At 41.1% G+C, this 15791-nt stretch overlaps 1 protein-coding gene across 25 annotated transcripts in view; it reads right to left on the reverse strand.

Annotated features, from left to right (window-relative positions):
* The window catches only part of LOC310721142 (receptor-type tyrosine-protein phosphatase delta), a 458849-nt gene that overhangs the window by 134730 nt on the left and 308328 nt on the right, over positions 1–15791 (reverse strand). For all 25 annotated transcript variants that reach the window (XM_083532456.1, XM_083532475.1, XM_083532454.1 and 22 more), the window contains one exon: positions 2027–2159. In XM_083532456.1, the coding sequence (XP_083388582.1) occupies positions 2027–2084 (58 nt within the window). In that variant the 5' untranslated portion in view covers positions 2085–2159. The remainder of the gene's footprint in view (positions 1–2026; positions 2160–15791) is intronic.

Genomic DNA, 15791 nt, shown 5'->3' on the forward strand with positions numbered 1-15791 from the left:
GCTCAGTAAAACAGAGCCCTAACCACTGAGCTTCCACCCCCCCAAAATAAAAAGCTATAGTACAAATTACAAACTCTGTACTGAGGTCCAACAGTGGTCCTTAAAGTCGCTAAGCATGCTAGTTTAGCTGAGTCATCCATGACTTGCTAATTTGTAACACTGACATAAACCTAAACAAAGCAAAGACAATTAGACGCTGTGTTACATTCTGTGTGAGCGTCCTGCCTGAAACAAACGGATGGCTCTTTAATTAGCGGATTAAAATTCGGAAAAGAGAAATGTGATGTCTGATCTGGGATGAATAAAGAGGAAGGTATTGGAGATTTCCGGTTGATTGACAGCTTTGTATCTGGAAATGCTGTATTCATGCGAAAGGGTCAAGTCGGATGACGAAAATCCTGCTCAGAAGATGGAAATTGAGGAAATTATCTGGGATGAAGACAAGCTAAGAGAATGGTCATTACTCTAAAGAGATGTATATACAGTACACGCATAGGTTTCTGTATCAGTATTGTATTTCGCACGTTTTTTTTTTTTTTTATGTATACATCTAAAGCGTCAGGTGTTTTGGGAAAACGTGTAGCGGAGGTGTGAGGATCTAGCAATTTTGACGTGCTCCTTCCTTGTCTTTCCCTCGTTTCTTCATCACGCCATTCTGGTCGGCGTGTCCAGCGTTCGGTGGTGTAGGGGGACGCGGACAGGCGAACACATGCTCGCTAAACTGAAGCCTTCAACTGGCAACTGCTGAAGGCTGAAACTATGACAGCATGTCTGGGTGGGATCTGGTGACCATGAGTCTAGGTCCTGGTAGCCAAAACACACACACACACACACACACACAAGTGCACACACGTGCACACACTGTTACTTTGTGTTGGCCTCAAAATAATTAACCTCTAACAGCTGCCAACAATCTTTTTAGAGATGAACAGCTGGTGAGAGAGAGAGAGAGAGAGAGAGAGAGAGAGAGAGAGAGAGAGAGAGAGAGAGAGAGAGAGAAAGACAGAAGGTGAGAGAAGAGGGCAGTGATAGAGAGAGAGAGAGAGAGAGAGAGAGAGAGAGAGAGAGAGAGAGAGAGAGAGAGAGAGAGAGAGACAGACTGATAAAGAGAAAGAGTTGCTAAGCAAAAAGATATGATGGGTAGAGAGATAACGAGATAGAGACAGAAGACGAGGAATGTGTGAGGAAAAAAAATAGACAATAAGAATAAATGAAATATGTTAAAAGAGAGGAAGAAAACAGAGATCCGACAAACTCGTTTTTACCTCTGCCGCTGAGGTCTCATTTCAGAAACCGAAATAATAGTGCAATGGACGAGACAGATAGAATGAGAGAGAGAGAGAGAGAGAGAGAGAGAGAGAGAGAGAGAGAGAGAGAAGGATAAAGAGAAAGAGATGGATGGACAATACGAGCTTTAAAAGTTTTGTATGTGAAATAATAAAGACAACTGGGACGTGTTTCTCGGCGAGAGCTCGGCGTTTTGGAGATGCCTAATAACTGAGGTTTACGAGTTAAACTGCCTGAGATGCCCCACGCCGGGTGGGTGATGTCACTTCCTGCCCTACGTTAACATTCCCTCTGTGGTAGGATGCAGGATTAACCCTTGACGTCTCTTTTTTCCTTCCTCACACACCACTGAAGGAGCGCGCTAACTTAGTCATTCTGTAAATATGATAACAGATGTTGACTAGTCGTCTTTCAGGAGGACGAGACAGAAAGGCGATTAAGGTTTTTGGCTGACAGGAAGCCAGATGTGGTGTCTATGAGTGAGACACGTGTGGGTTGAGCCTCATGTATTAACCATCCATCAACTGTTTATGAGCAGACAGAGTAGTCTTATGTGGACACGCCTACATCGCCATGTTGTCTGCAAATGGATAGAACTGAACTCTGTGTGCGTGCGTGTGTGTGTGTGTGTGTGTGTGTGTGTGTGTGTGTGTGTGTGTGTGTGTGTGTGTGTGTGTGTGTGCATGCGGGTGGGCGCCCTGACAGACAGACTGGTGAAGAGATGGATGGGGGGACTCACTCTCGGCGTGTGTGAGAAGCAGTAAAGAGGCGAGCAGCAGCAGCAGCAGGGTTGGCATCGTGATGGTTGGCACGTGTGCTTCAGCAGCCTCGATGGCACAAACGCTGCGAGTCTCCTATTCACCTCTCACAACCTGCACACAGACAGAGAGACAGAATTATGGGTTAGCGATTAGCAAAGACAACATCCCGCAGCTCCGCGAGACAACACTGGCACCCCGGGAATTGTTAAATGCTCCAGAATGGTTATGGATGGGCTTCGGTTATAACGGATGAGCCGGGACATTCCTGCCCTTGTTGAGCACGAGGCACAGATGAGCCAGACGCGCGGTGTCTCCGAGACCTGACTGAGACCTAGTTTTGCTGCTTTATGCTTCTCATTAGCACCGCCATAAAATGCTGCGTGTAAATTTTTAAAATGTGCTTAGCGTAGCTTTAAAATTCTAATAGAGCAATAAGAATATAAATATTAGATTTGACACGTTTGTTGACTTTATTGCCGCTCAGTAATAATTCAGGAGCGATTCGTGTTAGCGTTTGGCTCTTGACACGAACCTCGAGGAATCGAAGGGAAGATTAATTGCATCACTTATGGATGAATTAAAAGACATTACAATTTATTATGAGACAAAGACTATAATCAGGAGGGACATTTGGTAACTGTGGTCCTATAGATTAAACAAACCAGAAGAGATATAGATTAAAAGCAGAGCATGCTGAATTTATCTGAAGGTAGCAGATTAATCCGGAGATGAAGCTTGTATTTGGAAGGCGTATCGGAAAGACTAGGGGGATATTGATTAACTGAATGTATAGATTAATCCAAAGGCAAACAAATTGAAATCAATTCAAGTGATGCATAGATTATTTGAGAGACAAAATATTTACAATGTACATGTAATTATTAATTAATATATCGATTAATCTGGGCATATGGATTATTCAGGGGATGTACAGATCAACAAGGATAGATAGATAGATAGATAGATAGATAGATAGATAGATAGATAGATAGATAGATAGATAGATAGATAGATAGATAGATAGATAGATAGATAGATAGATAGATATAATTAATCTGGAGCTGTATAGGTCAATAGTAAGATGTATAGATAAATCAGGAGATGTATAGATTAATCGGGAGCTGTATAGAATAATCAGGAGGTGTATAGATTAATCAGGAAATATATAGAATAATCAGTAGAGGTATAGATTAATCGGGAGATGTATAGATTAATCGGGGATTATTCAGGAGATGTATAGATTAATCAGGAGATGTATAGATTAATCGGGAGATGTATAGATTAATCGGGAGATGTATAGATAAATCAGGAGAGGTATAGATTAATTAGGAGATGTATAGATTAATCAAATGTATTGATTAATCAGGAGATGTATAGATTAATCAGATGTATAGAATAAACAGGAGAGGTATATATTAATTAGCAGATGTATAGATTAATCGGGAGCTGTATAGAATAATCAGGAGATGTATAGATTAATCGGGAGATGTATAGAATAATCAGGAGATGTAAAGATTAATCGGGAGATGTATAGAATAATCAGGAGATGTATAGAATAATCAGGAGATGTATAGATTAATCGGGAGATGTATAGAATAATCAGGAGATGTATAGATTAATCGGGAGATGTATAGAATAATCAGGAGATGTATAGAATAATCAGGAGATGTATAGATTAATCGGGAGATGTATAAAATAATCAGGAGAGGTATAGATTAATCAGATGTACTGATAAATCAGGAGATGTATAGATTATTCAGGAGATGTATAGATTAATCGGGAGATGTATAGATTAATCAGGAGATGTATAGATTAATTGGGAGCTGTATAGAATATTCAGGAGATGTATAGAATAATCAAGAGAGGTATAGATTAATCAGGAGATGTATAGATTAATCAGGATATGTATAGATAAATCAGGAGATGTATAGATTAATCAGGAGATGTATAGATTAATCAGGAGATGTATAGATTAATCGGGAGCTGTATAGAATAATCAGGAGATTCATAGAATAATCAGGAGATGTATAGATTAATCAGGAGATGTATAGATTAATCAGGAGATGTATAGATTAATCGGGAGCTGAATAGAATAATCAGGAGATTCATAGAATAATCAGGAGAGGTATAGATTAATCAGATGTATTGATAAATCAGGAGATATATAGATTAATCAGGAGATGTATAGATTAATCGGGATATGTACAGATTAATCGGGGTTGTATACATTACAATGCAGGTGTATAAAAAAAATTGGAAATGTATGAATGAATTACTATATTTTTTGCATATGTGAATATATGCCTTCCTCTATCACTATAACCCTTCTCTCTCTTTAACTCTCTCTATTTCCCACTCTTTCCCTTACCCTCTACCTCACATGCTGATTCAGATAAACAAGGCCATCTGTACACTGCGTAACACTGGGACAGGAAAGAGGAGTTGGGGAGGAGAGAGACGTAGAGAGCGAGAGAAGAAACAAGTCAGAGAGAGGAAAAACAGGGATAGGTGGAGCCTAGGAAGCAAGACCCATCCTGCTATGACCCATTATAGCAACAGAACAACCTGTGTGTGTGTGTGTGTGTGTGTGTGTGTGTGTGTGTGTGTGTGTGTGTGTGTGCGCGCGCGTGCGTACGGAAGTAATTGTTGGCACACGGTTGTGCACTTTTGTGTGATGTCACACACGCCAGTGAGAGTTGGTTGTTCTGCTCCCTTCTGTGATACCACACACACACACACACACACACACACACACACACACACACACACACACACACGCACACACACACACACACACACACACAAACTGTTTTTACATTTGCATCCTGGACTAAATTAAATCCACACTGGGTTTTGTGTCTTGCATATCATTCTTTATTTTTTTACAGAGATATCCTGCACTATACAACACACACACACACACACACACACACACACACACACACACACACACACACACACACACACACACTTACTTAATTAATTAAAGGAAGATTGGATATGTGTCTGGTGTGATTTTTATCTGCTGTTCATGCAAAGATGCAGCATTGGATCCTTTACTGCATAAAGAATCAGATTACACCACTAATTTTAGATAGAAAGATAGAAGATAGTCGAATGAAAAATAAAATACACAAGACAAAGTAACAATGGTGATATTTATAGGTCAAAGGGAAAAAAGGTCAAGCAAACTAAAATGGTCAAGATCAAGTGACCACCTAATAAATAAATAAAATAAAATTAATTAATTAATTAATTAATTAAAAAAAAGAAATAAACATACCATTTTCCAAAATACAGGGTCTCTGGTATATGGCTACATGGCATGTAAACGTGTGTGTGTGTGTGTGTGTGTGTGTGTGTGTGTGTGTGTGTGTGTGTGTGTGTGTGTGTGTTAGATAGAGTGAAGCCTGGCTAAGCTCTGGTCTCTAGTTTGATGAGAATTACATAAAGCCTCTCTCTAAGTCAGCTTACTATCAAAAACCACACACACACACACACACACACACACACACACACACACACACACACACACACACATACACACACACACACACAAACAAATAAAAACTTAAAATGATCAAAGGTATCTTTATGCATTTGATTCATACTAAGCCCCGCCCTTTTTCATAGCCATCCAATCACTGCTATGGAACTGTTGCCATAAAATAGACCTTGAACCATCTTGTCTTTATCAGGACTTTGCCAAGGAGCTAAGGAGACATTCCTTGGAAAAACTCTTTGTAAAAGTAACGACAGCACTGTGGTGATGGTCTCCTCACACTTTCCAAAGCCAGGAATTAATTATACAAGGTAAATGTAGCTATGAATGAATCCTTAATCTTTCATAAACTCAATAGAATTCAAGTTTATTTCTATAGTGCTTTTAACAATGGACGTTGTCTCAAATCAGCTTTACAGAATGTAAGAATTATAGAACGAAATTTACTTCACGACTGTGGCAAGGAAAGAATGAAAGAATGAAAGAAACCCTGAGAGGAACCAGACAAACTCATCCTCATCTGGGTGACACCAAGAGTGTGATTATAAATCATTAAAACATTACAAACACCGGAGAGTGAGAAATCACAGGAGTGTGCGATTATAAGTGATGTCCTTTCTACAGTCAAATACAGTCAGTTGAAGTTGTGGAACCAGGTGCTCCTGAGCACCTCAACATCTGAGATCCTTAAAGATTCAACACCAACTCCTCCATGTCAGAACCTTTAAATGTTCAATGATGAAGAAACATCATACATCATATGTAGTATGTTATTTTGAGTAATGATAAAGAGGTCGTTTATATTTAAAGTCCAGTGTCCGGAATCTTGGAATGCCTCGTGATCCTTTTGGGGTCGGCATCTTCTTTTTTAAAGCTTCATGAGGTGGAATCCAACCTAACTAACCAACCTGAACCCAGATGCTCAAACTGATGCTGAACCTTTTAAATCGTGGTATACATAAAAAATGACTACTAATTCATAAATCTGATGTTCAGCAGTATAAGCAGTAACAATATGTGCGATCATGATAAAACGTCTGCATTATGAGAGTTACGTGAGACGTGAATGCTGATTCTCTATTTATTTCTCCAAATTAAATCAACCGAACTTGTGTAAAAAACGCGTCTGCTTCCAATGCTAATCGTTCTTTGCTAACGGGTAGACAGTTCTTCCTTGCTCTCCTGCCCCCGACTCAGAGGTCAAGCGCTCGCCTCAGAGTCCATCAACTGTAGCCAAGGTTACTGGGCAAAATTGGTTTCTATGGTGCTAACAGCTTGCTAGTGGCAAAACTGGACAACTCTGCTCGATGCGTGACAGCTAGCCAAAAGATCGCTGAGAAGAAGGGAAAGAGGGAAGGAATACGTGACTAAAAAGGGAGTTCAGTTTAGCTACCAGACCCCGTAGTTCAGGAGTGTGAAGAATATGACAGGTTGTAGTCACGCTGAGTGTAATCAGTACTGTCAGATATCCCTGCAGTGCCTTTAATGTTGCTGTAGGTGGAAGGTTTTGTCTTTTTTTTAAACGATAGAGAGTTCTATGGTGATGTCAAAGCGGTTCTCCGTTCGATCTGCCTTTATGGTGTTTCATGCCACATCTAATGTTCTGGAAATTCCTTTAAACCCCTCTCTTGCTCGATAGATAGAAGCTCTTTGAGGACCGTGGCTTAACTGAAACCAAGAAGATGCACTTTCTGAATACAGCAACACCCCCAAGCACGTTTATGAGGCATTCGTGCAACGCTGATGTATCGTGTGTGTAAACTATTTTATACACACTGTATGTGGATCTAACCTCTATTTGGCAACCCTGCCTCTCCCACTGATTCCATTCATTCCATCCAGCTCAGAATAAACCGGCTTCAGATTCAAGAATTGAGTCCTGCTGCACTGTGTGTGTGTGTGTGTGTGTGTGTGTGTGTGTGTGTGTGTGTGTGTGTGTGTGTGTGTGTGTTTGCGTGCTCATCAGTAGGTGACAACAGTCTCAGGCATGGCACTAAATGACAGTGGAGGTGGGAGTATGACATGTGACGAATGAAAACACACACACACACACACACACACACACACACACACACACACACACACACACACACACACACACATTAGAGTGCATTCCTGGCATTGTGACATCTCCCCCCACCCCGCAGCAGCCCGTGGGAGGATGAATAATCTGACTTCAGAAGGAGAGAGACAGAGAGAAAGTGAGGGAAAGACTTCTGACTTTTAACTATAAAAGCAGAAGTCAGACTAAACATGAAGAAAGAGGTTTATTGACGAAAATGACGGTTCACTTAAATAAAAATATAAAAAAAAAATAAAATATATATATATATATATATATATATATATATATATATATATATATATATATATATATATATATATATATATATATATATATATATATATTTTATATATATTTACCATTTGTAACATTTCAATTTGCCTCACTATCAGTTTGATAATCTGAATTCACAAGTCAATGGGTCACAATAACAAAGCAGTGTGGCCCACATTGCATTTCACTCTCTGCTGATAGGACATTTCCTCAAATCGAATGCTACGGCAATAAAATGCCTAAACCAAAGCTCGATGTGTGTAACTGGAACAGTTCAAAATGGCCACCATACAAATTTTTCACTTCAAATTTCTTTCTTTGCTGTCTATTTATATTTTTAAGTGTGTTAAAACCCAAACATGACAATTGTCTGAATGCTGCTATAACAGAGCTGATGATACACTATAAAGACAAAATGATTGCAAAACCTGACTTCCCCAGCCATATGTTGTTCTTTCCCAAACTGTAATCGCAAAGCTGAAGGCACAATTGTATGTTGCGTCTTTGGATTCAGTTGCATAAAATTTTCCCTTGAATTAGGAGACCCAAACATGTTCCAGCATGACAAAACCCCTGTGCACATAGTAAACTCCATGAAGATCTGCGTTACATGGGTTGGCGTAGAAGATCTCCTGTTACAGAGCTCTTACTCTCAACCCTATTGAACACCTTTGGGATGAATTGGAACACTGACTGCACCCCAGACCTCCTCACACTCCTACATCAGTACCTGCCTTTACTAACACACTGTTGTCTGGATGAGCTTAAATCTCCATAAGCACACTCCAAAATCTAGTGGAACACCTTCCCAGAAGAGTGGAAGTTATTAGTGGGGACTAAATGTACAAAAAGCACATAATGTGCTATGACACTTACAGTGTGTATATAAACACACGCATAAAAGCCACACATGCATAAAACCAATGCACAAAGCCCCATGCTAAACACACACACACACACACACACACACACACACACACACACACACACACACACACACACACACACACACACACACAGGTACTATCTAGAATAGCAGGTCATCGCATATTCTTAGTCACGCCTGTTTTAATTTCAGAGAAAGTGTCAGCTTTTGCAGAAATGCTAAACTCTCTAAACACTAATTAAAATGCCACTGGTTAGCCCCATGCTAATTGGGTGTGAGACCCTCTTAGCTAAATGCCATCTAATGAAAGGAAAGAAAAAAAAAAAGTCCAAATGAGTATAAGACAGATATGTGTGTATTCTTTGTTGTGTCAGAATATATAGGGTAAAATTTGAATGATGTTATGTTGTTAGCATGCTGTCTAAGTTATATAAGTACATTTTTAAAGGTATGCCTACGTGTATAGCTACAAAACGCTAATGGTGTGATGAAACATAGTGAGCAATGAGCCTGGATAGATCTTCCACACTCACAGGAATTACAATGACATCACATTCCAAATACGTAGACATTAGCATAGAGTTGGTCCCCACTTTGCCACATTAACAGATTCTACACTTCAGGGAAGGCTTTTCACAGCATTTTTGAGTGTTTCTGTGGGAATTTTTGCTCCGTCATCCAGCGAGGTCAGGCACTCATGTTGGAAATGTCTTATTTTTCAATATCCATTGCAGTTCAACTCAAAGGTCTGTGATGGGGTTGATGTCAGGGCTTTATTCAAGCCATTAATGCTTGAATAGAGGGCTTTCTGCAAACTTGGACAAAAAGCATCATCTAAAATGCAATGCTGAATCATAAAGATTTTCCTTCACTGGAAGTATGGTGTAGAACCCAACCCCTGAATGCCCCATATGATTATCCCTCCCCCACTAAACCTCAAAGTTGGAACAATGCACTTAGGCAGGTGATATTCTTCAGGAAACCTCTAAATCCAGACATGGCTGAGATACTGCTGTTTCTAAGCGCTTCAACGTTCCAATAATACCAGTTACAGGTGACTGTGGAGAATATATCTGGGTTGAAATTTCCCAAAAGTGGTATTCTACGAGGTTGTATCAAAAAATTTTAAGACTATTTTTTTTTAGCACGCCAGCAGGTGGCAGCACAAGGCTGCATGCACAGTCACAGGGAGCACAGACTGATGCTATTTTGAATGTGATAGTGTGTAAACATAGGCAACAGTGCAAAGTAATGGAGAGTGTGTTAGAGAAGTAAAGAAAAGAGTACAGGCAGGGTGGAGTGGGTGGAGAAGAGTGACAGGAGTGATTTGTGATATTAGGGTATCTGCAAGAATGAAAGGGAAAGTTTATAGGACTGTGGTGAGAACTGCGATGTTGTATGGATTAAAAACAGTGGCATTGAGTAAAAGACAGGAGGTGGAGCTGAAGGTAGCAGAGCTGAAGATGTTGAGGTTTTTGTTGGGAGTGACGAGGATGGACAAGATTAGAAATGAGTTTATTAGAGGGACAGCGCATGTAGGATGTTTTGGTGACAAGGTGAGGGAGGCGAGATTGAGATGGTTTGGACATGTGCAGAGGAGGGACATGAATTATATTGGTGGAGGAGTGCTGGGGATGGAGCCACCAGGTAGGAGGAGAAGAGGAAGGCCAAGGAGGAGGTTCGTGGATGTGGTGAGGGAAGACATGCAGGTAGTTGGTGTGAAAGAGGCAGATGTTGAGGACAGGGTGGTATGGAGACGGATGATCCGCTGTGGCGACCCCTAATGGGAGCAGCCGAAAGAAGAAGAAGAAGAAGAAGTGTGTAAACATAGATATATAGAGTAATTTCTTGTAAACAAAGCTAGTCTCAAAACTTTTTGATACCACCTCTAATCACAGTACTATGCTTGGAATAAATGAGTTCTTTAGAACCACCCTATCTTTTCCACAAATGTTGATAAATGCAGAATGCTAGGTGCTTGAAATGTATATTCCTGTGGCAAAGGGTCTGATTAAAACACCTCAGTTATATAATATAGAGATGTGTCCCAATATTTGTATTTATATAGCCTACCTATAATACTGCTGCATTTAGACAAGGTCATGTTTCTACTCTTTCCATAAAAAAAGATTTTCATGTTAGTAAAAGTCATTTCTTTAAGAAGTTCAAATCTATTTAACAAGGAGAAAATGCTGACTTAGTGCTTATCTCAATATATAATATGGAGTCATGTTTTAATAATGTACCAACACGTCTTCTTCTTCTTTCGGCTGCTCCCATTAGGGGTTGCCACAGCGGATCATACCCCCCCTGTCCTCTACATCTGCCTTTTTTAACCCAACTACCTGCATGTCTTCCCTCACCACATCCATAAACCTCCTCCTTGATCTTCTTTTTTTCCTTCTTCCTGGTGCCTCCATCCTCAGCATTCTCCTACCAATATACCCCATGTCCCTCCTCTGCACATGTCCAAACTATCTCAATCAGGCCTCTCTCACTTTGTCCACAAAACGTCCTACATGCGCTGCCCCTCTAATAAACTTATTTCTAATCCTGTCCACCCTCGTCACTCCCAACAAAAACCTCAACATCTTCAGCTCTGCTACCTCCAGCTCCACCTCCTGTCTTTTACTCAATGCCACTGTCTCTAAACCATACAACATTTCAGGTCTCACCACAGTCCTATAAACTTTTTACCTTTCACTCTTGCAGATACTCTTCTATCACAAATCACTCCTGCTATCACTCTTCTCCACCCACTCCACCCTGCCTGCACTCTTTTCTTCACTTCTCTAACATACTCTCCCCATAACTTTGCACTGTTGACCCCAGATACCTGAACTCCTCCACCTTCTCCACCTTTTCTCCCTGCAACCCAACCAATCCACTGCACTCCCACCCATTCACACTCTTACTCCTACTGACTTTCATTCCCCTTCTCTCCAGCGCGTACCTTTACCTCTCCAGCCAAATCACAATATCATCCGCAAACATCATAGTCCATGGAGACTCCTGTCTGACCTCGTCCGTCAACCAGTCCATCACCACTGCAAACAGGAAAGAGTTTAGACCCGATCCTTGATGCAGTCCAACCTCCACCTTGAACCAGTCTGTTGTTCCCACTGCACACTCCACCGCTGTCACACTGTCCTCATACATGTCCTGCACCACCCTCACATACTTCTCTGCCACACCTGACTTTCTCATAAAATACCACAACTTCTCTCTCAGCACCCTGTCGTACGCTTTCTCTAAATCCACCAACACACAATGCAACTCCTTCTGACCTTCTCTATACTTCTCTATCAACATTCTCAAAGCAAAAAATGCTTCTGTGGTGCTCTTCCTCTGCATGAAACCATACTGTTGCTCACAGATGGTCACCTCTTCTCTCAGTCTGGCTTCCACTACTCTTTCCCATAACTTCATGGTGTAACTGATCAACTTTATTCCCCTGTAGTTACTGCAGGTCTGCACATCTCACTTATTCTTAAAGATCGGTACCAGCACACTCCTTCTACATTCCTCAGGCATCCTCTCACCTTCCAGAATCTTGTTGAACAATCTGGTTAAAAACTCGGCTTCAATCTCTCCTTAACATCTCCACATTTCTACTGGTATGTCATCTGGTCCACTCTAAATCCGCTTAATAGCGGCTCTCACCTTCTGTAAGAATGTTTCAATGTACCAAAACGTACGTTTCTAGATAGATCATAGTGTTGCACACACAATTTGGTTGAATTTATATTTTCCCTCATGCACATACTAGCTAGCCATGGTGCAACTGCCATGTGAATGAGACTTCATCTTGAGCCCATTTTATTGACTAAGGATAGAAAAACGACGAGTGCTGTGAAACCGAACAGCCACAATCACGTAATACTAGCTAACTACACTGCTATGTTTACAAAGTTCATGTTTGTGCCATTGTTATGGAAAGAGGAATAAATGTAGAAAAAAGAAAAAAAAAAAATCTAAAAAGCAAAAAACTAACATGGGGTGTCTGAATTGGACTTTAAAAGACATCTAGTGAAAAGGAAATAGGATCTTCCAGTGTGGGAACCGGGGCAGGACTGAGTGTTTATACAGCTGTAAATTGGCATCCTGACACCGTCCTGAACTGCACATAACCCAGTTTTCATCATCTCATTAGAGTCAGTACATCTTGATAAATGGCTCTGAAACACGAGCGGATTCGAGACGCAGTGAGAATCTCGACCAAAAAGACATCTGTCTGCGGATCAAATCAAATCTCCCATGAGCTCCGTGCTCTGATAGCGCCAAGTCACGCTCCGAACTGCTCAGACCCTGCCAAATACTGCCACACACACACACACACACACACACACACACACACACACACACACACACACACACACACACACACAGAGACTAGCATACACCTGCACAGTTGAGCCTTATTGCCAGGTATCACATGAGATTTTGTCTCTGAAGATGAGATGAGCGCGTTCGCTTTCCGTCCTCGAAGCGATCGTATTCATAAAGTATAAACAGCAGAGAGAGGAAATAGCTCATCTGCTAGCTCAATAATAAATGGTAGAATGAGACTCTGGGATGGACGGAAATGATTCTTCCAGAAAAGACAGAGAGAAAGAGAGAGAGAGAGAGAGAGAGAGAGAGAGAGAGAGAGAGAGAGAGAGAGAGAGAGAGAGAAAGAGAGAGAGAGAGAGAGCATTGGTTACTGATTCATCACAGCGTTTAGGTAACATGTCTTTTATTTATAGGGCAGAGAGTAGGGAGATTAACTTTCATCTCTACTGCAGGCAATGTGTGTGTGTGTGTGTGTGTGTGTGTGTGTGTGTGTGTGTGTCTGTGTGTGTGTGTGTGTGTGTCTGTGTGTGTGTGGAGCATTTTTTGAACAAATGCGCGATATTTGTCTACTTTTACCTACGCACACATTTGGTGCCTTTTACTACAATCGTAGCTGTAAAGGACAAAAAAAAAAAAAAAAAACACGAATAGGAAAGAAATTGTGCTTACATTTTTGACTGGTAAAACAAAGATCAGGCATACATTATACAAATCATTTAAACAATCTGTAATGCTAACTCTGTCCACATTTTATACGCCAACGTTGCATCAATCCAAGATATTATACCATAGAACACTTTTTTTGTCATTTGTGTGCTGTTTAAAGTTTCCTGTATAGACAGTAAATATAACATGAATATAACGACTAAAGTAGATCGGTGATCAGTATTATTTTTCATTTTAATCATTTCTAGTGATGTTTTGTTTAACAATGCTAGTTCTTTCTTTGCTAGCGGCGTTCTCGCTCCTGTCTAGCACAAATACACATCTGATACTGTGCTAGCTACCTACAAGATCGATATTTTCTATTATACTACATTTTAGAAATATAAGTGATGTAACAACTAGCATTTTTTTTAATGTGACAACAATAACAAACAAATAAATAAACCTTTCATCTAGTATGTTTACCCCTCCAACACACTGCATCGCTGGGTGCTAAAATAGCATTTGGATAAAATGAGGACACACTGAGCTATTCGGGCTTAGCCAGCCTGCGTGTAGGACACACTCCTGAGCAGCGTATGTGTGTGTGAGAAAGAGCTACGACTGCGTCTCCTCAATCTGACACTGCATAATTACCTTTCCTTTCTCCCTAATGGAGCGTTTCATTATGGCTCTGCCACAGTGCTAAACTCAGGCTAATCACGCTCGGCTCTGTATAACGGCGCACACGCTGAGCCAAAATGGCCGCCTTGGCGCATTACCTGAATGAGGATAGAGAGCGGGCGTAAAAAGCGAATTGGAAAAAAAACACACAACATGCTCAGGAAGAGCACAACAATGATACAATGACATCCCTTTTTGAGCAAGCGTGCCTCTCGCTGTTCATAAATGACAGCCATTTTGTGAGGAAAACAATAGATGAGAACGAGCGCAAGGCAGATCAATGGCGTCTACATTTAGTCGTCTGCGCGCTTAAGATTACTCGTATTTTTATTTTTTGTCTTGGCAGTGACTGCTTCCTTCCTGACAGCCTGGTGAGCGTAGCTAGCGCTCTGCGGAATTAATGAACTCTGTCTTGTTTGGAATTACACTGCCGTGCTGCGTTATGATGTATTGCCTTTCATCGTCCCCTTTTGTCTCAGCTGAGGGAAAGAGAAAAAAAAAAAAAGCCATTGTTGCGAGATCTGTTCTTTCTTTACGAGCGGCTGCCACACGGCGGAGGAAATTAGCTTCCGAGAAAAAAACGTGCGATAGGACGATTGTCGCTATGCAAATCCCCATTTGGTCTGCCTCTGTAAACAAATGAGGGAAGGCTCTCAAGCCCAAACACACCCGCTAAACTAGTGGAGGCTCTGCTTGAGACGTGAAACGATACGATACGATACGATACTGTCGCGTCACATGAACACGGAGCAAACCCGAGAGCAGTCTAGCGTCTTAGTCAGAAAACAGCTATTGACTCGAGCGCTGCGTGAGCCTCTTGTGTGAGATGCTAGGCTCTTAATTCTGTTCCAAACTTCTGTCAAATCTCTCAATGGTGCTAACAAAAGGCGCAGTGTGAGCCAATGGAGCCGATATCCTCTCCTGTCATTACTGTCGCGGCGACAAGCGGAAGGAGACGGAAGCGGATTGTCGCGAGACAGAAAGGCTCGAACGAATGCGTAATGATTGAGGATTTCATAGCGGAAAGTTGCAGAAACGAATCCCATGCAGGCATGGCTGTGGTCTGTCAAAGAGGCGTGGCCTCTGTGTTTGTAATAGCAGTACTGTCAATCACAAGAAAAAGAGGCGTGGCCTCTGATTACATTTTGACCCAAACTCTTGCCATATTTTGTTAGCAAGATACACACGCACTCCAAAAGTTTGCTCATGAACAATCTGACCTGATTTCAGGCCTGACTGCCTCCAATATTCTCCCTCAGTCTTTCTTTCCCTCTTTCTATCTCTCTTTCTTGGCACTTTCTCCAATTTGTCTTGTTCATTCGCTTATCGATATTTGTGTTTACTCTCAATTCACTC

The sequence above is a fragment of the Silurus aristotelis genome, assembly GCF_946808225.1.
Source record: "Silurus aristotelis genome assembly, chromosome: 27".
In the NCBI taxonomy this organism is placed as follows: Eukaryota; Metazoa; Chordata; class Actinopteri; order Siluriformes; family Siluridae; genus Silurus; species Silurus aristotelis.